At 42.6% G+C, this 26,652-nt stretch overlaps 1 protein-coding gene across 1 annotated transcript in view; it reads right to left on the bottom strand.

Moving 5' to 3' along the window:
• Positions 1 to 26,224, bottom strand: part of RBP1 (retinol binding protein 1) — a 48,352-nt gene extending 22,128 nt beyond the window's left edge. Inside the window, exons 1-2 of the mRNA XM_044291596.1 lie at positions 26,032 to 26,224; positions 10,285 to 10,463 (exon numbers count right to left, since the gene is read on the bottom strand). Coding sequence (XP_044147531.1) covers positions 10,285 to 10,463; positions 26,032 to 26,104 — 252 coding nt within the window. The 5' untranslated portion in view covers positions 26,105 to 26,224. The remainder of the gene's footprint in view (positions 1 to 10,284; positions 10,464 to 26,031) is intronic.
• Between the last annotated feature and the right edge of the window lie 428 nt (positions 26,225 to 26,652).

Here is a 26,652-nt window from a genome sequence, read left to right as displayed (position 1 = left end):
ACCTAGAGTCCTATCAAGCCCTATAGGACCCTGGTACTAATGTGGCAGGGATGAGACTACCTGTTCTTTAAAAAGGAAGGACGAACAGGAGTCTCCTTCAGGCCTAATTCAAACAATAGGGAAATGCAACACACAGAACCCAAACAAAATACAAAAAGGGAAAGGAAAGACAAACTTCAAAAAGGAGCAATGGAAGCACCAGGAACTCAATCTATCCAAAAGGTCCAAACAGAAGCTATAAACCGCACAGCATTGTGGGAGAAGCAACTATAAATAGAGAAGGTTAAATGATCATATTAGCCACACCTGGGGAAAAAAGGCATGACAAGCACCAGAAACAACACAGACATCATTTGATCCAAATGGAAAACATGATCAAACCATGTGTTGCCAGTCTCACCGATCTCCTGCCACCTGTCGTGGGAACGTCCGTGAAAGTGGGACACATGAATTTGTAGGACGCTCTTGCCCTGAAAAATATGGTGGTGGACTACACTTCTCAGTACAGTTAAAAGATAAGCTGTGGCTCACTCCTTGAACATGTGCATAAAGGACACACTTTTGGCACACTAAGTGGTGAATTAAGGTGGAGAACTCACATTTACATCTATTATTCTGCTGGCCAATGGATCCCTATATTTGCACATAGATCCTAATTGAGCTCCTACCAACTGCTGCTGTCCTGGTGACATCATCGTGACCCAAGTGGTTCTGGTCTCAGTCATGTCATTGTCATGATAACCAATCACCGTTCACATGGACTAACCATCTAGGTTCTGTGCCGTACAGTATAACCTCCATTTTACGTTGTAGAGAGGGAAGCCCTTACATACTGCTGAAAAGAATTTGGCTGTAATTATTAACCTCTCGTCGCCCAATGTAAGTTAACCCTTTTGCTGCAATGAGTTTTTGAACATCTTGCACCTGTGGTAGCAAGGACAGTTTTTGCAGTTTTGACATGTACTAATAAAACCTACCGTACATTACAAAATAATAATAAAAAATACAAATTAAAAACTTCCCTTCCACATACCCATCTATTTTCTGAAATTAGACACCTAGAACTTTCTCAAAACGGCACAGACAGTTTCATGCAACTTTGCATAAAACTAATGTTTCACCACACCTCTTATGTCCAACTTGTGCAAAGCTCATACTGCTTAGGTCTATATTTGCTTGCACATATCTTTAGAAAATCACCAGAACTGGAAAGACCAAAAATCTGTTTAAAATCTGGAAGTTATTTAAAAAACAAAAAAACATAACCCCTAAAAGATAGGGGCAGGATTTACATATCTTAAAAAGGACGGTCCCCAAGATTCTCTCTCACATATTGCCCATATATACTACAGCCTATGCAAAATGCATAAAAATATATTAGCACATTGTTAACCCTTCCTTTGCCTGTAGCACTGCTGTAGCAGTGGGACACTTCACCCTAAAGACCTTGTATGACCTTATGGGGGGCACAAAGTGTAAAAATAAATAAACAAATTAAAAACCACCACTTCCAAAATACAGCTTCTAGTCACACCCACAGCAACAATAACCCATATCAAAATGATCATGGAAAAGGAGATCCATTTATAAAAAAAAAAATAAAAAAAAAAAAAATATGATATTTTAGTTGGATGTTGTACTATTAACAAAAAAAAAAAAAAAAAAACCTTTAAAAAATAAAAAGAAAAAGAAGAAGACTTTCCCCTTCTTTAAACATTTCTGGTGTAAAAAAATAAAATAAAAAAAATTATAATAAAGCCACTTGGGCAGCTAAGTGGTAGATTTAACACTGACAAATGTAAGGTTATGCACATGGGAAGGAATAATGCAAGTCACCTGTACATACTAAATAGTAAAACACTTGTGGCAACACTGACATGGAAAAGGACCTAGGAATTTTAATAAACAGCAAACTAAGCTGTAAAAAAGTGTCAGGCAGCTGCTGTCAAGGCCAATAAGATAATGGGTTGCATCATGACAGTGATGAGAACATAGTCCTACCACTTTACAAATCACTAGTCAGACCACACACGGAGTACTGTGTACAGTTCTGGGCTCCTGTGAACAAGGCAGACATAGCAGAGCTGGAAAGGGTTCAGAGGAGGGCAACTAAAGTAATAACTGTAATGGGGCAACTACAGTACCCTAAAAGATGATCAAAATTAGGGTTATTCACTTTAGAAAAAAAAGACGACTGAGGGGAGATAGTAATTACTATGTATAAATATATCAGAGGACAGTACAGAGATCTCTCCCTTCATCTATTTATCCCCAGGACTGTGACGAGGGGACACCCTCTGCGTCTGGAGGAAAGAAGGTTTGTACACAAACATAGAAAAGGATTCTTTATGGTAAGAGCAGTGAGACTATGGAACTCTCTGCCTGAGGAGGTGGTGATGGTGAGTACAATAAAGGAATTCAAGAGGGGCCTGGATGTATTTCTGGAGCGCAATAATATTACAGGCTATAGCTACTAGAGAGGGGTCGTTGATCCAGGGAGTTATTCCGATTGCCTTATTGGAGTCGGGAAGAAATTCTTTCCCCCTGTAGTGGGGAAAATTGGCTTGTACCTCAGTTTTTTTTTGCCTTCCTCTGGATCAACTTGCAGGATAACAGGCCAAACTGGATGGATAATTGTCTTTTTCCGGCCTTACATACTATGTTACTAAAAATAAAGTCCCACGTATGACCCAAAAAAAAAAAAAAAAAAAAAAAAAAAAAAAAAAAAAAAAAAAGAGCACAAATTGTTTACATAACTGAAACTGAATAGAAAAAAGTTATGCCTTTCAAAAACTGCATGTACTGAAAAAACTAATAATGCGCCTGGTTAGGAAGGTGGCTAAATGCCCGTTCTGGAATAATGACTCCTGCAGCCACCACTAGAGGGAGCTCTCTGAATACAGTCTGTACATTGAGCTCAATGACTGCTATCGTTAAAGGGGTTGTCAGAGTTATTTTTTTGTTCTATGTTCCTAACTGGGAAAATGTTACAGCTTTCCAATTCACTCACTTTATCTCCAGTGGCTGGTTTCTCAGATTTCACTGTGGGTCACATGACTTGTGATGTCAGCTTCTCTCCCTGCATTGATAAAGGTCGTTTACATTCAAGCCTGTAAAGGAGACGTTGCTGTGCTGGCCACGCCCCGCTTCACTGCCGTCTGCTCTCTGCTAGGATTCTTAACCACTTTAGCTGCACACACTGGATATCTGCAGCAGTGACAATTCGGGGTACAGGAGCTGAAGGACTAGACAGCATTGCACAAGAAGGTAGGGGAAGAGCCTGTGTGTATTAGCAGTGTCAATATACAGCTGGGACTTGTAGTTCCACACATACAACATGCTGCTGAGTCTCCCAGCAGGCAGGCAGACATGTCACGCAGGGCAGCTCTTGTATCCACTCCCTTAGCAGTGTCATTATACAGCTGGGACATGTAGTCCTACACATACAACATGCTGCAGAGTCTCCCAGCAGGCAGACATGTCACTCAGGGCAGCTCTTGTATCCACTCCCTTAGCAGTGCAGGGGGAGGGGGCAGAGATTGTTTTTATTGCATGTAAACAAAGGGACAGAAAAGAACCAGGGAAATGAGGAAATATATATATATATTTTTCCCATAAAACTTGCTTAGCCGAGTTATATATTGCTGCCCATCAGATTTTCAGTGCTATATATATTTTTTTTCATAACTCGGACAACCCCTTTTAAGAAATTATTCAAATAAAATTGAACCTATTCAGATATATTAAACATTATGGGAAGATTTATATAGTCTAAAAGAAAAATTGCCTTTATCTCTCATAACCAATCACAGCACAGTTCTCATTCTTTATAGTGGTCTTAAAAAAAAAAAAAAAATGAAAGCTGGTCTGTGATTGGTTGCTATAGGCTACAAAGATTTTTTCTTTTAGACAGTTTTCGAAATGTGTCTGTTAGAAAGTCCACTTGAAACTTAATTATAATATTGAATATTGTTTCTCACAGTCTGAGTCCTTTAGGAATTTTATTTAAAAAATATTCAAAATGTAATCTCTATTTTACTGTGGAAAGTCTTCTTTCTGGCCACCCTGTCATAAAGCCCAGATTGATTGGTTACTGCAGTAATGGTTGACCATCTGGAAGTTTCTCCCATCTGCATACAGGATCTTTGGAGTTAAGCCACAGTGACCATTGGGTTCTTTGTCACCTCTCTTTCCAAGGACACTTTCCCCCTTGCCGATTACTTTGTTTGGTGTGGCAGCTTTCTCTAGGAAGACTCCTAGTTGTTCCAAACTTCTTCCATTTAAGAGTTATGGAGGCCGCTGTTCTCTTGGAATTTTTTTATGCCAATCCTGTCATTGGGTTCTACAGGCAGTTCTTTTGGTCTCATGGCTTGTCAACTGTAAAACATTATATAGACTGGGGAGGGGGGGGGGGGTCTTTCCAAATCATGTCAAATAAACAGAATTTATCACAGGTGGATTACAGTCAAGGTGAGGAAAGAGAAATGGGAAGCCTCCAGAGCTAAATTTCAAGTGTCATAGCAATAGGCCTGAATACTCATGTCCAAGCGAAATTATTTGCAAACTTTTCTCATTATGGGCGAGTAGAGCTTAGCGAATTTCTCAAAAATTCAATTCGGTCGGTTCTCCAAATTTTCCGAAAAGATTTGATTTGATCAGAATTTATTCACGGCGAATCGCATTAAAAACAGCTATTTCCTGGCTGTAGAGAGCCTGTATAGTGGTGGAGAAAACACTGTGCCTTGCAGTAACATGCATAGGGAATCTGCCGTGGTAGTAAAACAATACTGTGAGCCAGTATGACACGCACATGACAGGCGTCGCTCTTAGAATCACTGCACACTTCACTCATTTGGGCAGTTATGGGGCCAAAACTGAACTCAAGTGTAAACAGGTCAATGTTAGTGCCAGGAAGCGGGTGTAAAAAAGGCCCCATTTTGGACCGGTAGCGAGGGTCTAACATGGTGGAGAGCCAGTAGTCATTCTTCTGTCGAATGGTGACAATTTGGCTGTCACTACGCAAGCAACTGAGCATGCATCAGGCAATTTGCACAAGGGACTCGGAGAGACTCCCTACCTCCATTTCCACTGCATAATGTCACTGTGTGTCTGGGTCATCTACCGCGTCTTCCTTATCGCCCTGTAGCTCCTCCAGCTGCTCCTCCTCTCCTGTCACTGTGTAGAAAAACCACCCATTTCTCTATGCATCGCTTGTACTCAAATGTCCTCCTCCTTTAGTTCAGCCCACACAGGGCTCATGTGGCCGTGAGATGCAGTCTCCTGTCCCCTGGCCAGCCAGATTTAGCAGCATCTGTTCCAGGACATGAATTAGTGGAATTACGTTTTTCCCGTAGTCCTGGCGACTGACAAGTAAAGTGGCCTCCTCAAAGGGCCAGAGCAAACGGCAGGTGTCGCGCATAAGCTGCCACTGGCTAATATCGAAGTTACACAGGGGAGTACCTCTGTCCGCCTGCATTACCCAGAAATCATTTATGGCCTTTCTCTGTTCATATAAATCGGAATGGGGGACGCCATTCTGTCACTGCAGCTCAAGGAGGGTATGCTTTTTGGTGTACGAGTGGCTGAAGTGCATACATCTTGCAGATGGGGTGAAGGCTTCAGGAACCGCTTTACAACCAGATTGAACACATGCGCCATGCATTTTGAGTTGTCGAGGAGAAAGCCAGGATTCAATTTCTTGATGAAGGATGCAAAGTAGTTCCTCCCCGTTTGACTCAGTTCGCCTAGGCAAACTAGGTGCAGAACAGCGTGACACTGCTGGGCCCTGCACATGTGGTATGCTGGAGGAGCACTGTGAATTGTCCCTGCAGTGGAGGCTGAGGAAGCAGAAGCAAACATTGTCGCAGGACAAAATGTGTGAGAACGTGGATGCGGACAAGTTGCTGGTGTGGCTGGGCAGGAACCACATTTACCCAGTGGGCCGTAAAGGACACATATTGTCCTTGACTGTAGTTACAGCTCCAGACATTGGCACTGCCATGCACTTTAGCAGACATCGACAGGCTCAAGGACTGGCCCACGTTCTGTTCTACATATGTGTGCAGGATTGGTACTGCCTTTTTGGCAAAGAAATGATGGCTTGGGACTCTCCACCTCAGCTCGGCACAAGCCATCAGTTCTCTGAAAGGTGCAGAGTCCACCACTTGGAAAGGGAGGGACTGCAGCACCAGCAACTTGGCTAGGAGTACGTTCAGATTCTTCACCGTTGGATGAGTGCATGCATACTGTTGTTTCTTGGCAATCACTTCGGTATTCATTTGCTGACAGAATGACTGACTAGGAGGAGCAGGAGCATCAGGACCAGCAAATGATGGGAAGAACAGACAGCCCCCTTTGGCTGAGGTGGTGGAGCCCTGACTGCATAAAATTGGGTGCCTGCCACTGGGTGATGCAGCTGTTGCTGCGGCAGGCTGGACCACCACATCGGAGCCATGGTTCTCCCAGGCCACATTATGGTGATGCTGCATGTGTTGACGCAGAGCGGTTGTCACCGCCAGTTCTGTGAGAAGGTCTGACAGACGTTCTTCTCTACCTCTTGTATGACGTTCTTTGTTTTGGTTTCACTTTGTCAGCTCCTATCCTTCTGCCAGGTGTCACTTATTTAGACTAATCGTCTTCCTTTATATTCCCTCCCATACTGCCTCACTTTGCGGTTTATACTACTTCCTGGATGAAGTGTTCACTGCTGGAGGCTGCTGCTGCTGCTTGCTCAGATAAGTGTTTTCCTTTATTGTGTTTCCTTGCTGGCTTGATTCTAGGTGACCCTGACTCTGTCCGTATTCAGTGGAGCGAGCCGGTGGTCGTGTCCCCTCACTATTATAGGGTTTTCAGGTGTCACACAGTCTTAGGTACGTGGACATACAATTGTCTACCATTGAGACCCTTGCATGTGCATAGCAGTCAGGGAGAGCTCTTAGGGTTTTAAAGGGCTCACCTATATGCTCCTTAGTTTGGGATCAAGCCAGTCGGTCATTTATTTATAAGTTCCAGCTATCTGCAACTTCACCTGTGACAGAGGTGGGGCCAAAATTGGCACCCTGGCCACGCTTCACCTTCTGCCCACAAATTCGGCAAATGGCCATGTTCACCTACTTCGGTGGCCTAACAAAAAATTGCTACACCACCGAGTATGGCATTTCCTCCCCAACACTCCACACTGAGTGCACCGCAGAATGGCAATTAAGACGTATTCTTTTTCCTATTACTACACCCCAAAAAAAGAAATATAACAATCACAATTAACTGCAGAATGGCTAATGGGACGTATGTATATTTTCTTTTAATACACCACGTAAATGGCTGTAGAACAATGCAACTTCACCACTGAACGGCAATTAAGACATATTTTTTCCTATTAATACACCCCCTAAAAAAAGAAAAATCAACGCAGAACAGCGAATAAGACGTACTTATCTTCCATATTAATACACTCCATAAATGGCTGTATCACACAGAACTTGCATCCCAATCACAAGCAAGGTTGGCTGGAATTAGTGTGGTATCATATAGTGCAAACAACCTAAAAGCAGCAGTATTAACACCAATTTGGATTCCCAATTAGTGCAGAAAGGTGTAATAGAATCGCTCCTATTACCCAGGCTGTACACTCCCCTATTGCACCGTTTTCCTTTTAGAGTGTAGATGATGCCTCCCTATCTTTTCCCTACACCTTGAATAATCTTTGCCTGAACTTTTAAATCTTTTTTTTTTTTTGCACAATGAAGTCTTTCCTAACATTGTCCCTAGTGCCTGCTGACGTCTCTCCCTGCACTAAGCACACTGGAAAATGGCAGAATCCAAGATGGCTGAGGCTATTTATCATCACAGGGGCTGACTGGCTGAAATAATGGCATTGTGGGTGATCCCTTGTTCCCTGAGTTCTTTGCTCTATGTCCTAACACGTGCAGCAGCCATTTTAGGACAAAATGCGATTCATTACCTACCACGAAGCATGAGGAAATTCGGCTTCGGTGCGAATCGAATTTTTCCTGAAATTCGGATGGAATTCCACTTTATCAGCTTTGATTCGCTCATCTCTAGTATTGAATGCCAATTGATGGGGGAAAAGTTTAAATATTTTTTTATTTTTCAAATTTTATTTTGCGCTTTGTGCCAAAAGTGAAAGGATCTGAAGACTTTCCAAATGCACTGTATACTTTTTAATTAAACTGGGGTTTGCTAAAAGATATCATTGATTGCATCCGCTAAAAGTTAAGTAGTCAGCATGACCTTTACAGGGAGATATAACTTGACCTGAGGTGAACAAACTAAAAGGAAGTGGGTGTTTATTCACTGCAGAGGACATCCAGATGTTCTCAGCACATACATCACTACTGGCGTGCTTTTATCATTGAGAATGACTGCAGAGCCCACAGTAATGACAGATAATGACTATAAAAACATTCTTCTGCAGCATTCAGTTATTATCCTAGTCAATTATTATAATTACCTAGCCTTAAGAGCAACCTCACATTACACCCCCATATTGTACCCTAGATTCATAAACAATAAAATAAACCATTGTGCATATCAAAAATAATGAATTAAAACCTGAAGAAGTTTCATCCTCATCTTCACGGTCAGAATTTTCTTTAAAAAACAAAAACAAACGATAACATATAGAAATCGATGGGCTTGAACTATTTCCAATAGCCATTTTGATTCCCCAGTCGGGTTAGACCAAGAAAAGTTTCATGGGCTTGTCCCATGAAAACTATTCTACATTTTTCAAAGCATCACATGGATTTGAATACTTTTGTATTGTAATCGCATGTTAATAAAAATTTAGCGTAGCCACTGATAAAATAAATAAAATCTATCTGTATAACAGCACCTGCTGTTTGCGATTTCCGTTAAATCCCTGTCCACTTGGCTGAGAGGGTCACACATGCTCAGTTCTGTCCTTCAACTGCATCTGCTGTTAGAGGAAGTTACAAGGAGAGAGCTGCAGCAGAAAGGACATATCCCCTGAGCTGTGATAGGGAGAGAGATGCAGAAGAAAGGACCCACCCCCTGAGTTGCCAACCTGAAATAAATAAAAAATAAATAAAAACTGAATAAATGGAGCAATGGATGGGAGATCTCAGAATCCATGTGAGGTACAGGACTGGGTGTCATTTTGTCAGAAAGATTGTCAAAGTATAAGATGCCTGATTATCATTCTTTAGACTAATCATAGCATAAACCCTTTAAGATTAAGGGCTTGAGTAATGCTGAGCTCTGCTGATCATCAGAATCTCTTGATTGCTTTTCAGATCTACCTGAAGTGAGGTGGAAAAAAAAAAAAAAAAAAAAAAAAAAAAAAAGCCTTATACGCCACCTTTGAATGAGAAAACACAGAATTTACCCATGTGTATCCAGTGAACCCAAAAAAAGTCCAAAAATACACTCAATACAAAAAAAAATATCGAATTTTGACTTATTTGTCCATTCAAAGACCACTTATTAGTCCATTTGCTGCTCTATCATCTAAAATCTGTTGTGCGAAGACTAACAACACGAGACAGAGGACTGGTGAACTAAAGACTACAGCAGACTAATAAGGAGGGTGCAACGTGCTACGAGTGCAAGTCATTTCTATACAATACCCTATTCAGCTGCAATATATGCTCCAAATGATACCATATATAACAATTGCAATAGTGGAATATATACATTGTGCAGCATCTACTTTGAAAGTTGATAATACTATAATGTCGCCAACGGTGTAGAACTGAAAAGGATAAATAACTGTTGCATTGATCAGCTAAAGGACGGCTTTAAGGTCATATAATGTTTATAACTGGCTGGCACATACGCGAGCTCCGCAACTCGGCATCTTAAAGGTACCGTGACTACATGCATTAGATTGTATTTTTAGGTCTGATTTGATTTAGTAAAATCATCTGTTATTAAAATGGAGAGCCACTTACTTTGTTTACTATTTAATAGGCCTCTAGTGGGTATATAGCGGACTGTGCCTGATACTGGTGTTTTGGAATATAGCCTTTGGTCATAGTCCAAGGCTTGGAAGGCTATATCAACCTTAATTTCAGCATGGCCTATATACATTTTCATTCAAACTACTAGCCCGCAAGCAGAGACTATACCGAGCCAGATCTTTGACAGTGTGTAGAAGGACGTATGAAAGAACAGCTCTTGTGTAATGGTGCAAAGTTCATGAAATTGCCTTCCAGCAGAGGTGGTATAAGGGAACACAGAACTAATCTTCTCAATAAGGCACCCTTTGTTATAGAAATGGGCTAATCTGGCCTTAATTCTTACCATGCATTTGCGATCATCTACTCCAGACAAATCCTCTTCAAACTCCTTTCCCACATCGAACTCCATGATGTAGTTTCTAAAAGTGCTCAGCGTTTTAATGACCATGTGCTCACCGTTCTGAACAATATCTTTGTCTGGTTTCAGCAGAGTGGCAATTTTCCGGATGGCAACATTGACGTCTGCATAGAGAAGAGGAGAGGAGACATTTTATTGTCCTTCAAGACAAACCCTTAAAAACCTGAGCTGATTGCTCTCAGAAATGTTCTTCCATGTTCTTAATCTACGGCGTATATAAAGCTGAAATGAACATTCCAGTTTAATTATTTGATGTGAGCCAAAGCATGCAATTAATTGTGAAAGAAAGAGGCTTAGGGCCAGTAACTGTAGGATTAGCTTTACTGTGGCCTTTATAGGGTTGTACATAGAGAAGGGCCATCATATATCAATGTTTAAAGTGCCGTTCCCACATCCCACAATTTATGAACCACCATCCCTGGACTCCTTGTGATGCATGTGTAGAGGGAGGGCTCGGCATAACCTTATTTGACCCACATGGAAGAAGTGATAGAGCTAATCAGACCATAGGTCTCCTCAAGCTCCTGTAGACTTGGCCAACCCATAAGTTTATCGTTGCAATGCTTTTCAGAGGAATATAAGCAGAATCGCAATAAGTGGGCATTTACTAGGTAGAATTTTTTTGTCTGAGCCCTAGACTTTGAATTAAAGGGCAGTGTGCATGCTCGACCCCCTCTCCAATAACACTCCTCCTGGGGTCTTGCATCTGGATAGAACTGGGGAGTGGAGTCATTGTGAGGATCAGTGAGGGGCCTAGTGGTAAATTAAAGTGAACCTGTCATCAACTGTATACTGCCCATACTAATGGCAGAATAAAGTAAAGTAGAGACAGGTGAGCGGATTTCAGCGGTCTGTCATTTAAAAGTTAAAAGTAAGTGGTTGCCGAGAACCCACATCACAATCATTGCAGACTGGGCCTGGATAAGAGTCCCGGCCGCCTGAGAAGAGTCCTGGGTATTCATGAATTCCTGCTCTCCTGCCCACCTGCTGATGGCTGACCGGCTTCTACCTAGTTTTCTCCTTTTCTCTCTAGGAGAGAACTGCTAATCATCAGCAGATGGGGGTGAGAGCAGGAGATTATGTGTAACCTGGACTCTTCTCAAGCCCTGGGCTGTAATGATTATGATGCTGGTTCTCAGCAACCACTGACTTTTAGCTCATGAGTGACAGCGCTGAGATCAGCATTTCTGTCACTAATTTATCCTGCCCTCAGTGAGTACAGCATAACGTTGATGACAGGTTCCCTTAAAGGGTCCAATGGTCAGACTCTGGATAGGTAAACAATGATTTAGATCAAAATGCTCTAACATCTATCATGGGGGTGTGGGGGCGGGCGGATATAGCATTTTGGGACTTTTGATACATTAGACTCATTCCTTCATAGACACCTATTGGGTAGAATAAGGTCTATAGGCTTAGAAATTATATTTTGTAATTGGATTGAAGACTGGCTGTAGGATCGTGTCCAGAGAGTTGGGGAGAATGATTCCTATTCTGAATGTTCCCGGGTTATGAGTGGTGTACCCCAAGGTTTAGTGCTGGCTCCCCTATTTAAATGGATTGCCCCACAAAAAAATTGCTCCAGTTTTTAAACCAGCATCGGGATCTGTATACTTTTGTAATTGTAAGTAATTAAAAATGTAGTATAGCCACTGAGCTATTCAATTTAATCTGTATAGCGCCACCTCCTGTTTTTTTCTAATTTCTCTACACACCTTGCTGAGGAGGACACACATGCTCGGTTTCATGCCTCAACCGCCTCCTGAGCTGTGGTAGGGAGAGAACTGCAGCAGAAAGGACTCGTCTCCACAGCTGCCAGCTTGCAATAAATCTAGCAGAACTGGAGCAATGTAAGGGAAGATCTCTGGATCCATGTGAGGTACAGGGCTGGTTCTAGCTTTGTTAGGAAGGTATTGTCATATACTATATGATGTCCGAGTTTTATTTTTTACATTGATCATGGGATAATCCTTTTAGCTTATTTATTATATCGAGAATAGGATTAATAGCACCGTTTCTATTTTTGCAGATGATACTAAGCTGTGTAGCACTGTGCAGTCTATGGAAGAGGTCCAAAAACTACAAGCTGACTTGGACTCTGAGTGTTTGGGCATCAACTTGGCAAATGGGGTTCAATGTGGATAAGTGATCATGCACACAAACTTATTTTTTTTCCGTGTCCATTCGTTTTTTGTGTGTCCTGTATACAGGCAGCAAAAAAAAACAAAACTTAAATGATTCTGGGCACTCCGTGTCCATATACCTGCAAAAAAAATGTAACGTCCTTTTATTCTCCGCATTATTGACAAAGACAGGACTGTTCTATCTGGGGCCAGCATTTCCGCAAAATGCAGAATGCACATGGGCCAGTATCCTTGTTTTTTCTGATCCGCAATTTACAGACCGCAAAACATCCAACTTGTGTGCATGAGCCTTAAATGTAAACTTATGGTATTAACAATTTACATGCATCATATGTTCTATGGGGAGTAACACTGGGATATTCACTACTTGTAGGGAGGGATTTGTGTGTACTGTAGATCACAGACTAAATAACAGCATGCAATGTCAATCAGCTGCCTCTAAAGCCAGCAGAATACTGGATTGTACTGAGAGGCATGGACTTGCAGGACAGGGATGTGATACTACCACTTTACAAAGCTTTGGTGCTGCCTCATCTGGAATATGCAGTTTAGTGCCACTTGTGCAAGGGATGGGGGACTGGGGATCTACATTGCTCAGGGGCCCATGAGCGGATTCCCCTGTTCCCCTGTCCCCTTGTCCTAGCCTGACTGTGTGTGTGACAGGCTCCCTTCCCTCACCCTATAGTGAGTAGAGAGGAAAGTAGAGCATGGCTTTGTAGATCAGCTCAGATACAGAGTTGGCACTGACAGCCCAGATAATGGCTCCGCTATTCTTATTTCTTTTAGGCAACTGCCAAGCAGAGCTCAAAAAGATGGCTCTGAGGCTGCTGAGCATGCGCCAGAGCCGTCCTACTGAACTAGAGAGGCGGCCGGGAGCTAATGTGAATGATCAAACCAGGCTCGCTCCGGAGAACCTGGCCAGGTGAAGGCATCTGCAAATTTCAACGACTTTTGATAAGAGATTATTAACTGTTTAATTACCGCAGTGTTTATCCCCCTTGATTACCAGGCCAATTTTTCAGGTGTAGTGATTGACCTAATTGCAAATAACTGATTACATTTCTGAGCCAGCCTACATGTATTTGATATTATTTTTCATGGGACATCTTAGACCTTTCTCTTGTGCCATTAGATGAACAATATAATATAAAAAAAAAAAATATTAAAATTTTTCCTTTATCAATTCTTTTTTTTCTGTTAAAAAAGGTTTCAAATAAAATATTTCTAAAACCAATAAGTTTTTTTTTCACAAAAGAAAAAATATGCTAATACCTAGATTTTTTAAAGAGTCTTTCACCTAAAATGACCATTATACACCACAAACATGATGATATCCATTACATTCCCCATATTATAATCTTACCTTTCATATTGCTGTCCGTCGCCTATTCTCTCTTAAAAACACTTTTATTCCATATGCTAATCAGGTTCTGAAGGTGCCCAGGGGCGGCGTTTATGCGGCCGGTGCCCAGGCTCCACGGCGCTGTTCAACTCAAACCCCTCCCCTTTCACCCCTCTGGCCCGCCCTCGGTTCTTCAGATACCATCCTCCAGTCAATGACAAATCCGGCGCCTGCGCACTCCATTACCCACTAGGGCAGAGGCAGCAGAGCGTTTAATGCGCATGCGCCGGCCCGTACATCCCGATATTTTGGCAGTTTACTTCCGCCGGCTAGATCGGGATGTACGGGCCGGCGCATGCGGATTAAACGCTCTGCTGCCTCTGCCCTAGTGAGTAATGGAGTGCGCAGGCGCCGGATTTGTCATTGACTGGAGGATGGTATCTGAAGAACCGAGGGCGGGCCAGAGGGGTGAAAGGGGAGGGGTTTGATTTGAACAGCGCCGTGGAGCCTGGGCACTGGCCGCATAAACGCCGCCCCTGGGCACCTTCAGAACCTGATTAGCATATGGAATAAAAGTGTTTTTAAGAGAGAATAGGCGACGGACAGCAATATGAAAGGTAAGATTATAATATGGGGAATGTAATGGATATCATGATGTTTGTGGTGTATAATGGTCATTTTAGGTGAAAGACTCCCTTTAAATAAAAAAATTCTGTATGTTTGTATATTACACACAAATTACACTATACTGTTGCTAAAACTAATGAATATAAATTATTTTTTATGAACGAAAAAGGGGTGGGATGTTTGTATGGGTGTGTATGTAGTCTGCTATACTATTGCTAATACTAGTAACTATTGCTATAACTTTTTTTATTATTTGTATTTCTCTTTATTTTTTTTATTATTATTATTTTTATTTTTTTATGAATTAACCCTTTCTTGCTACAAGGCAGAAAGAGGTCAATTCCCAGCCTGCAGACTGACAGTTAATTTTATAGCCAACAGGTGGCGCTCCTATATAAGATTGGACAATGTGATAGACACTTGTAACACAGAGCTACAGGAATCTATCACTGCCTGACTTCTTCCACTGGTCATGGCACATCTCCCTCTGAGGACAGCGTGGTCACAGTGATTTGCAGCGGCACAGGTGACCGGCAGATCGTGATGCAACCCGGCTCTATTATACGTTGTGCAAATAGGAGCTTACCACGATGACATATAAAGTCGTGCAGCGGTAGGCAAGGGGTTAAGATGGTAATACCCCTTTGAAGGGGTTAAATAAGAGTCTCTTGTTTCACCTAGAGCAGGGATGCTCAACCTGCGGCCCTCCAGCTGTTGCAAAACTACAACTCCCAGCATGCCCGGACAGCCTATAGCCATCGTCCTACAGCAGGTGAAGGTTGAGCATCCCTGACCTAGAACAATGTTTTTAAGACGTAGAGTTTATTGAGAGAAGGGGATTTTTCAAGGACAGTAAGAGAGATTAAGAGTGAAAAACAGAAATAAATATAATATGTGCGTGGAGAGTCCCTCCAAACAGAGCTGGTCAGGGCTCTGGAAGCCAGAGTCAAGGGGCTTTTAAGCCATTTTTCTGGCCACCTGCCACCTGGAAGTTCTCCACACAATTCTGCACAGTCTATACATAAATATCAGGACTTCAGTGATTATAAGGATTATACCGTCTAGAGTGCTGCCTTTGTCTCTGACCATCCAAGTCGCCTTATCTGTATGAGGCCTCCTCCTGCTGCCTCCTTAATATCAGAATGGCAGTACCAAGATCTTACCACAAATTCCATCCTAGCACATCTAGATACAAGGAACCCCTCTTTAAAAGGGAGTCTTTCACCTATACTGACCGTTATAGAACACTAACACCATTATCAGCATTATAGTCCCCATATGTAAATGCTACTTACTGTTTAGCGGTCCGTCGCTTATTTTCTTCAAGAAAAACTTTTATTCAATATGCAAATTAGGTCTCAAGGTGCCCAGGGGGCGGCTTTCAAGCGGCCGGTGCCCAAGCCCCTCGTCGCTATTCATCTGAAACCCCTCCCTTTTCACCCCTCTGGCCCGCCCTAGGTTATTCTGATTACCTCATCCCTTCAGTGTGAATCACCGCGCCTGCGCACAACATTACCCATTGTGGCCATCCGCACCCGAGCGTTTGTTGCGCATGCGCCAGCCCCAACATCCCGATCTAGATGCATGCGCAATAAACGCTCGGATGCCGATGCCCATAATGGGTAATGCTGTGCGCATGCGCAGTGATTTGAATGCACGGCTCAGTGGATTAAGGAGAGTTAAATTATTATTATTATTTTTTAACCCCTCCAGCGCTATTGTACTATGCATTCTGTATTAAGAATGCTACCATTTTCCCTTATAACCATGTTATAAGGGAAAATAATACAATCTACACTACAACTAATCCAAACCTGAACTTCTGTGAAGAAGTTCGGGTTTGGGTACCAAACATGCCGATTTTTCTCACGCGAGTGCAAAACGCATTACAATGTTTAGCACTCACGCGAAAAAAATAAAAAATAAACGCACATTTTCCCGCAACGCACCTGCCTCTTATCCGGGCAAAGAACGTGACACCCCTGTGAAAGAGGCCTTAGTGTTATATAATGGTCAGTATAGGTGAAAGACCTGTTTCATTGTTCCTGTGGTGGTTTTGGTGTAGAGCGGAGTGCTTGGAGTCCTCGGGAAGCGCTAGGAGCATCTATCGACGGAGGTACCCGGTCAGGGTGCCAGGAGATCCATTACATTGGTGGCAAGCAGTGGGATGGCATCCTAGTGAGAGGAGAAGCAGCTCGGAGACACCGTTCGTGGATTTACAAAATTGAGGGCAACGCTAGTATCCGTACAGTGCCCCTGGCTACAGCAGAATGGAATAGTGACTAGTCTTCGAACAGCATTCCAATACGAGGAGGATGATGACCCGGACTGGAGAGATGCAGTCTGGAAAGGCGTCTGGCACAAGGCCCTGGAAGATGTACAGCATCGGCGGGGCGAGTGTCTCCCCAGTGCGGAGCAGCAGTTGCGGATGCGAGTGGCCCTGCGAATGCCCCTTCTGGGAGAGAAGCCCCTGGATGAGTGGGTGACAGAACTCGAAAGCCTGGTATGGAAGGAGCTTTGGTTAGATGACGCCTACCAGGCACTCTGATGGCATGCGATTCGGCACTCCCCCTGGATGGCTGAGCACGACAGACCCAAGGGTGAGGATTATGATGGCCCTGGCCTGTTGTCTGAGGCCTTCTCAGAACCGGAGTTTGGAGATGCTGGAGAGCCGCAGTTTGCCTATCACTGGTCTAGACCAATCACAGCCAGCTTCTCACACAGCAAGAGTTTTCACCAATCACCGCCAGCTCCCACACAGCCTGTCTGGGAATTCCCACAGCTCCTACTGCTAGAATCATTCACCAGAGATAGGAGATGAAGAGACATTCACTCCATTGAGAGCTGGGTTTTATGGGAACAAGAGGCCAATATAGGTATTTAAAACAGTTATATAATGTTCAGTTTAGAACTGTATACTGAACTAGATATATATGTGTTTACTTACAGTTCCACCAAATTTAATTGCAAGCATACAATTACAAATTGCAAGCATACAATTGCAAGCATTCAGATTCCATATTGCAATTCAAATTGCATACAACATACCAGATCATACTCAACCAATCTGCAAATAGTCACTGCTAACTGCATACTGCAAGTGAACTATTAGTTAGACCTCAGATATACCTCTCAGAGAGATCATAAAGTGATTAAATAACTTGAAGTGAGAGTACAGATACTCGAGAGAAATATATCCCCCATTTTATGTTAAATGACAAGATTGAACCACCATATTAATCATACCACCATTTTGTGATATCTTTTCAACACATGTTATGTACATGGACTATCTGCTGTGGAGGTGGCATTGTTATATGAAGAAAAGTTGAAGTTAATAAAGAAGTTATTTCAAGCATTTGGTGTGCTCTTTAAACCTACTGTTTCCATAGAACGGCGCTAGAGGAATTACAGAGTAACAGACAGTCTGGTTAAACTAAAAGTCAGAGATATCAAAATTCTTCAAATGCCACAGCGCAAAAGGCACTTCATAGTGCTGTGCCTGCCTATAGGAGCTGTGTGAGATGTATACAGCAACCTGGAGGAAGCCAGGACTCAGGAGAGAGGTAGATGTGTGCTATGTGAGGCAGTGGAAGCTGAGCTGCTGAATGAGCAGGTTCCAGGGGCTCTGGCCTTCAGCCACAAAGCAGGCCCCAGACTTGGCTGAAAGCCACAACAGGAGATTCCGAGGCTGGTTTACGGGGACAGAAGACTACATGTGAGCCGTGCAGCGCTTCGGCCATAGCGAGACGCACATGCAGGCAGCAACCTTGAACATAGCATTCCCCATGACAGGGAACATAGGTTGTTTAAGTTTTTAAACACACAGTCACTTCAGAATCAGCTCCCAGTAGTTGTTGTTTAAGTGACTCTGTTCATTGCTATACCCTGAGAGACGACGTATGAGGGAGACTCAGGCGTTGGCTGAAGACAGGGTAAATGTCTGATTATGGTAAACCCTGAGAGACGACGTGAAAAGTAGACTCCCCTCACACAAACATGCGGCCGAAGACAGGGTTAACCCAGAGTTGCCGTATTGCGGACTGCATTTGAGGATCCACAATGCACGTTCCTTGGGCATTCCGCATAACGGATGCGGACCCATTCACTTCAATAGGTCTGCAAATTCAGAGATGCGGAATGGTGTGGAACGGAAGCACGGAGTGTTTCCGTGGGGTTTTGTCCAGTACTTTCATTCCACAAAAAGATAGAACATGTCCTATCTTTTTGCAGAACGGGCGGATAGCAGACCCATTAAAGTGAATAAGTCCGCGATCCGTTACGGCTGCCCCACTGTCGGTGTTCGTGCATTACAAATTGTGGGCCGCAGCAGGAGGCCTTATCAGTTATTTCCTATTTACTACTGTTTTACAGTAAAATCCTACTCCCACTTTACGCCGTTGGGGCTCATGCACACAAACTTTTTTTAATTTCCTTACCATTTTTTTTTTACAGGTCTGTATGCGGAACCATTCATTTCAACGAGTCCGCAAAAAACCCTGAAATGACTCAGTGTGCCTTCCCTTTCCATATGTCAGTTCCCAAAAAATAGAACTTGTCATATTCTTGTCTGTTTTGCGGACAAGGACAGTCATTGTTAAAAGCGATCCGCAAAAATGTCACCAGTTTTTTTTTGGATCTGTGTTTTGCGGACCACAAAGTACATACAGTCGTGTGCATGAGCCCTTATGGAGATAGGTGCAGGTCCTACATCTGGAACCTGCTCCGATCTAACATAGTGATATGTCCTTAATGTCCCAGATGGGAATACCCCTTTAGAGACTTGGGAGGATGTTCACAGAAGGTCCTGTGTATCAGCTCTGAAGCCATCTGTTTATAGTTCAGTTTCTGATGCCTTTGTTTTATGGTAAAAGCCAGAAACAGACGACAAACAATGGAAACATGGGAAGATTTTTTATTTATTTTTTTGGACCCAGATCTAATGAAAACCTCAATGGCAATTACAAAAACAGAGCACGTGTGAGGCTGCAAAGCTGCTGTAACTTATCCAAGCTCAAAAGATTAATCCCAGTATTTCCAGGATGATCACTTTAGCCTAGAAATGCGGCATTATGAATACCTATATTCAGAGCATTACGCTATTTTCTCACTGGATTTAACCCATCAATAAAAGTATTGTGTGAACCTCACAGATTACACTGACAGACGCCTGTCTGTAAAGTGCTGCAGTTATGAGGGAGCACATGCCGAGATGCTGCAGCTAATGCGTTTCTGGGTATGAAAGTAGTATCAATTATGTAGCCCTTTGTGGTGCAGAGAATGATGGCACTTGGCAAATACTTTCCCCTCCCTCATACCAGACAGAGCAGCGACTTATTACCAATGATGGTGGAAGGGTTAATAAAAAAAACTTTAAAAAAAAACTAGCTGATAGCTGACTGATCAGATAATGCTCTGGGCTGTCTACCCTGGTGACTTTCACCTCTCACTACATACACAAGAACCTAAGGCTCTGTTCACATCTGCGCTGGAGGCTCTCTGTCACAGACTCAGTCATATTTGCCAGAAAAAATATAGTGCAGCACACGCAGCACTATTTTATTCTGGTAGATTGACAGACTCCATGACGGAACCCACTGGTCCCCCATCATGAGGGTACATTCACATGACCATATGTATTTTGCGGACCCATTGACTTCAAAGCGTCCATGAACCGCATTTTGCAGCCAAGTATAGGACATGTTCTATCCTTTTGTGTAACGGACATAGAATGCGGAAAGCACATGGATGATTCCAAAAAAGCAGACCAAAAAATAGTGTGGTCTGATGGCCATTGTGTTTTCCAGTCCGCACATGGCCGGTATTATGATAGAAATGACCATTCTTGTCCGCGATTTCGGACAAGAATAGGACATGCTCTATCTTTCTTTTGGGGCCGCGGAACGAACTACAGATATGGACAGCATAAGGTGTGTTGTCCACATATTTTGCGGCCCCGTTGAAATTAATGGGTCTGCACGCCTTTCGCAAAATAGTGGAATGGAATGAGCCCTTCGTAAATGGGATCTGTCAAGCACTGTTGGTGTCCATCACAAGAAGCATCCTTCACAGCTTGAATTCCATTTTTCTTATCCTACTGTATGATGGAACAGAAGAACAGGATTCCTAGTGTAGATGTGAATACAGACTTGAGCCGTCTTGTGTGACAAGTGTTTCTAAGGAGGCTTCATGACCACCACTATTATAGCTCCCTATCCTAATGTCAGCTAATCAAATGGTCTGCACTGCTCCGGTTCTAGAGGTCTCCAAAATTGCTTTTATGTGGAATAACGATTACAATTGTTACATGACATTTTCCAAACTAATGTCAATAGAACAACTGAATTACAGCATTCTACAGCAAACTACTGCACACCATGGTTTAATACAATTGTCTAGGAAATACTAAACTAGACTGTTTCCATTCACTGACAGCAAATATTAATCTTAAAAAGAGAGAAGTTGTAGCCTTTCATTATACAATGAGTGAAGGATTTATGCTACAGGATAGGAAACAAATATATTAGATAATTGGGAGGGTTTAACCAGTGGGACCTTCTGCAATCCCAATAACGATGGGTCTCCGAGTCCCCTCTCTGAATGGATCGTAGAGCACTTGTCTGTCCACTGCTTCATTCACTTCTATGGGACTGATGGAGTGCTGTCTGTGTTATTAGTCCAACAGAAGTAAATGGAGCAGTGGACCAACATGTGCACTACAATCCATTCAGAGAGGAAATACAGGGACTCTCTGATCTCGGGAGAAGAAAATAGGTAATAAATTGTTTTCTTGGGATAACCCCCTGTGGTGATTTCCTGAGTGAATATTTCCTGAGTGTTGATTTGAGACCAGCAGGAACCCAGTAAGTGACAGAAACAGGAGCGGCGAGTATCATTTCTTTTTTTTTTTAACCAACTCCAAGCCCTTTACCCCAAATTTTTCTGTAAGTATGAATGGACAATCTCTTATTACTGCAACATGTGAATAGGATTCTATAAAATCCTATTCACTTCACAACATGGGGTTATAAAGGTCAACCATGGGGAGGGTCGGGTCAACAAGGATCAGGATTGTTGGATTTAAACATACCATAACCTGATCTTTTGTTATCTAAAGTAATAGGATTATTCACTTCTGTCTTGGGTAATCAACATGCACGCTCAGCTGATCCTAGTATGCATGTTTAGGCCTCATGCACATGACTATGTATTTTGTGGTCAGCAAAACACAGATCTGCAAAAAAAACAAAAAAAAAAAAAAAAAAACAAAACACACAACAGCTCTTGTCTAAGGCCTCATACACACAAACGTATGTATTTTGCAGTCCATAAAAAATGGATCCGCAAAAAATACGGATGACGTCCACGTGCATTCCGTATTTTGCGGAACAGAACAGCTGGCCCCTAATAGGACATGTTCTAACCCTTTGCGGAACGGACATACGAAAACGGAATGCACACAGAGTACCTTCCATTTTTTTTTCAGACTTATTGAAATAAATGGCTCCGCATACGGTTCACCAAAAAAAAAAAAAACGGGACAGAAAAAAAATATGTTCGTATGAATGAGCCCTTGGGGGGGGGGGGGGGGGGGTGGGAAGTAGGTCGAGAAAGTTGGCAACTAAATATGTGCTTCACCAACAAGGACTGTTTGGCCAGGGATAATCTGTGGATATATGTGGTATACTGTAGCCACAGCAAGTCCATAAGGATACATTACATAACATGCAACTGCCATAGAAAAAAGGAAAATGTGATCGAAAAAAAAGTTGCACTTGTCACATGATAAGGCCACGTGATGACCTGGTTAGGAAGTCGCTATCTTATCTTCCTTCATATAAAATTTTTGGTGGCAGTTTTTTGTGGGCTTACATAAAATGCCATCAAATTCATGCATTTTTATAAACTCGTTGCTGTTTTTCTGGTCACATATTTGTTTCCTATAGAGAAGTCTATGGGAAAATCTTCATACCTAGATCATGCAGCTTAATATAAAAATCCATGTATGTACCCAAAAGATGTCCCAAAAAGTGAGAAAAAGCAAACATGACCATTTTACTTTTTGCCAAAAAGTAGCAAAAATATGCCAGAAAATTAAAAAAGTTTTATGCTGGTCTTTAACATGCCCCCATGTTCATAAATTAGGCATGTGCCTCTCTTTGGGCTCATGAGTATTTTTTTCCGTTTCCATTCCGCTTTTTTTTTTTTGCATTTCATATGCGAAACCATTTACTTCAGTGGGGCCAGAAATAAAAAACAGAAATGACTCCATGTGCATTCCATTTACGTATATATGTCTATATATCTGTTCCGCAAAAAAATAGAACATGTCTCATTATTGTCCCCATTACGGACAAGGATAGGACTGTTCTATTAGGGGCCAGCTGTTCCGCAAAATATGGAATGCACACAGCCGGTATTTGTGTTTTGATGATCCACAATTTACGGACCGCAAAACATTTAACTGTTGGTGCATAAGCCCTTTGTCTGCATTTTTCTCTTTTCATGGAGCAAAAATGCCAAGGCCAAATGTTAAAGTCAGTTTTCTCACTTTTTGGCCCCTTGCAGATGAGCGTGTCCGGATTAGATTCGGATGCGTTGCGTCTGCGATCAGGGCAAATCATACGAGTAGGTGTGCAATTGCAGTCAGTTTTGACTGCGATTGCGTTCCGATGTTTCGTTTTTTAGCGCATGGGTGCAATGCGTTTAATGGAAAATAATAGCATTCTTTAATTCAGAATGCTAAGTAAAAGGTCCATTGTGGGGTTATAATATGGTGGCGAGTGTGCTGACGTCGTGAAGTAACGGAGTCAGGGGGCACACCAAATAATAGACGGAGTGCAAGGGGCGGTGAAAAGAGCATGAAACAATATCATCTGACCCAAGAGAGAGTCACCAGAACCACCCCATGAATGCACATCCGACAATAATCAGTATCAAAAATATATATAAAGTTTATTAGACACACCAACAGACACATTACATTTTTTTATACAATTAGAACAAAGTGCGGTATGCAATAGATAATATGTAATCAGCACATACAGGTCCACTGGGTTGCCAAACCATAGGCATATGTGTTATAAACCAGCGTATAAAATATCCAATGTAGAGCATAAAGCAAATATGACATGAGGTAAGACCACCAAACATGCAGACAGACCAAAATGAGGTCAAAATAAGAGAGCCAAACCTACATGAGCAGCTGGTACAGTGGACCTGGGAGAATGAAAAAGCGCCCACCGCGTATCGCCGGAGCAATCCGGCTTCCTCAGGGGTCTGAGGGGACGTTAGCGCAGATCCTGCTAAATGAAGATAGAAGGTTCTTCTATCTTCATTCAGCAGGACCTGCGCTGATGTCACCGCGCTCACCACGTGGTGAGCGCGATGACGTAATCGAAGGTCCTTTTCCAGCCAGGTCCTGCAAGAGGAAGAAGACCAGCCCGGCTGCGCGATCAAGTGGAGTTACATTTATTTTTTAACCCCACAATGGTCCATGTTATAATGGAAAATAATAAAATATACAGAACACCAATTCCGGGTTCGGGTCTGGGTAACACAGTCAGTTTTTTAGCACGCATGTGCAAAACGCATTGCACCTGCGCATTAAAAACTGAATATCGCAACGCAATCGGAGTCCAAACTGACTGCAATTGCGTACCTACTCTCACAATTTTGCCTGATCGCAGACGCAATGGACCTAATCCGGACACGCTCGTCTGCAAGGGGCCTAAGGGCTTATGCACACGGCATTATCACTTCTGCTGTCTGCAAATTGTGGATCCGCAAAAAATAGATGCTGGCCTTGTGAACAGAATGCCCTGCCCTCGTCTGCAAAACGGACGAGAATGGGGCATGTTCTATTTTATTTTTTGCAGGGCTGCGGAATGGACATACGGATGCATCTTTATGTGGCCCCGTTGAAGTGAATGGGTTCGCATCTGATCCGCAAAAAAAATGCAGATTGAATGGACAAAAAACCATGGTCGTGGGCATGAGTCCTAACTAAAAACTACAATCTAAAATAAAAAAAATTGTAATACGTTGTAAAAAATACATTTAAAATCCAGAAAAAGCCCCCAAAAAGGTAGTGTGGCAGCACCATGATAGTATAGTAATACAATAATATATATATATATATATATATATATATATATATATACATACACACACACACACACACACACACATACAGTTTCCAATACACACACATTGTGGCTTGACTGCATATGGCAGTGTGATTGATGCTGCGTCCCTGTGAACAAAGACCATATACTTGCGCCTATGTAATACGCGCCTTAGTAAAGTGCCCATTATATATTTTTTGTAATGCTGGTGGTATAGAGGACCAGCAATAAAACTGTGCCTCCTAGGAACCAGCATTAGAACAATTTTCTGGACATTGTAGAGCTGGATAGTGACGTCACCAAGTGCCTTTGTTCGAGTCCCTTTGATACAAGTGGTAACGCTAGCTGGGCATTAAATGGCTCGTAGTCCAGCTCTCAGAAGACGGGCACACGTATTATAGATGTAAGGGATTAGGCATGCAGTTTTGGTTTTATATGTAGTAGACATTAGAAGAAGAAACAAGAACAAAGAGTATACGTCAATTACTGTAAGTGCGTTGGATGCTTAGTCTCTGTATGGTATGGATGCAGCAGGACTGAGTTTGTCAATGGCGCAATTCACTCTGAAGTTATGTCCGTTTTTTTTTTTACATAGGAATGCAGGTAAGCCTACTCCGTTATGGTTAGGTCAGTTTCAGTTGGTCATAAAGTGGGCGAAAAATGAGCATCTGCACTAAACCAAATGTAGAGGTCTATAGGGTTCTGTAGTGATCTGCGTTAGGTTCAGCAACATCACAGAAGTTTGCGGTATTGCGGCCATTATAGGGGTGTTAAAAGGATCCCCCTTTACGGAAATCTGAGCCGCGCCTTACTTGTATTAGGTCATTAGAATGAATAGATAATACAGTCCTAAAGAGTTACTCCGACATCACTTCTTTGTTGCTATACTGATGTAGCAGGGGTAAAACACAGACTTAACGCGATGAGTTAAGAAATTTGAGTTATCTTGAAACAAAAGCAATTGAAAAGCAATTGCTTAGCGCATTTAGTTTAGATAACAGGTCTCATAAAGCATGTGTGTTAACCCCGCTACATCCGTATCCCTTTAAATCACATTGACCTCAACCGAGCTTAGATTTTATGAAATGCGCGTATAAGTAACATCACGTACAGACCAAACATTCGCAAAGAAGCCCTGGGCAATCTATGAATTAGGTCAAAATCTTTGAAAAAAGGGAAGGGAAGTCAGCATGTTCAACCCAGTGCTGTAATATGAGATCTGTGGGGGAACCAAAAGTTGGAATTTAGGAAGAGCATTCCTGCCTCTGCCCAGTGCTGCATGAATCACAGCGGACGTACAAAGGATTTCACTGGTTAATGGGGCTGCACATTGATCCATAGAAAGTCAAACAAAACCTCTCATCACATTCCTGACTGCAGAGCGCAGCCCACCCTGCCAAAAACAGGACACCTGACGGCAAACCTGACTCACCAAGCGCCTTCAGATAGTCCTCAAAATTCTCATTGCTCTGCATTTTCCAGTAGCCATTGAAATCAACCGACATGATTGCTGGGAATAGTGGAGTACGCAGTGCTGAGGCTGGAGGTGTAGCGTGTTCTGGTTCTGTAGTCAGCGAGAGCTGTGGTTACTCAAAGCCTGCTGTTGGCTGAGCCCCTCCTAATTCGATCACAATGCTAGAAGTTACCTCCCACCAGCTGGACATCTCACAAGCTGCACACATGCCTGGCCTCTGCACAGCTTGATACACTCACTAATAGCCTGTTACGTGGGGCGCTGGCCCACTCCCCATCCTGATGCCAAGATAAATGAGCATATGAGAACATATGTAGTTTGGGAGAATATTTACCTGCTTAGGGCTTGTTGACATGACTGTATGGCTTTGGCCTCTTTCACACAACCGTTTTTTTTTTCCGTTTGCGGTGCGTTTTTTGCGTTCCGTATACGAAACCATTCATTTCAATAGATCCGCAAAAAAAAAAAAGGAATGTACTCTGTATGCATTCCGTTTCAGTATTTCCGTTTTTCCGTTCCGTTGAAAGATGATAGAACATGTCCTATTATTGCCCGCAAATCAAGTTCCGTGGCTCCATT

The sequence above is a fragment of the Bufo gargarizans genome, chromosome 4 (assembly GCF_014858855.1).
Source record: "Bufo gargarizans isolate SCDJY-AF-19 chromosome 4, ASM1485885v1, whole genome shotgun sequence".
Classification (NCBI taxonomy): domain Eukaryota; kingdom Metazoa; phylum Chordata; class Amphibia; order Anura; family Bufonidae; genus Bufo; species Bufo gargarizans.
The sequence above is the reverse complement of the archived record's forward strand: the minus strand, read 5'-3'. Positions and strand labels throughout refer to the sequence as shown.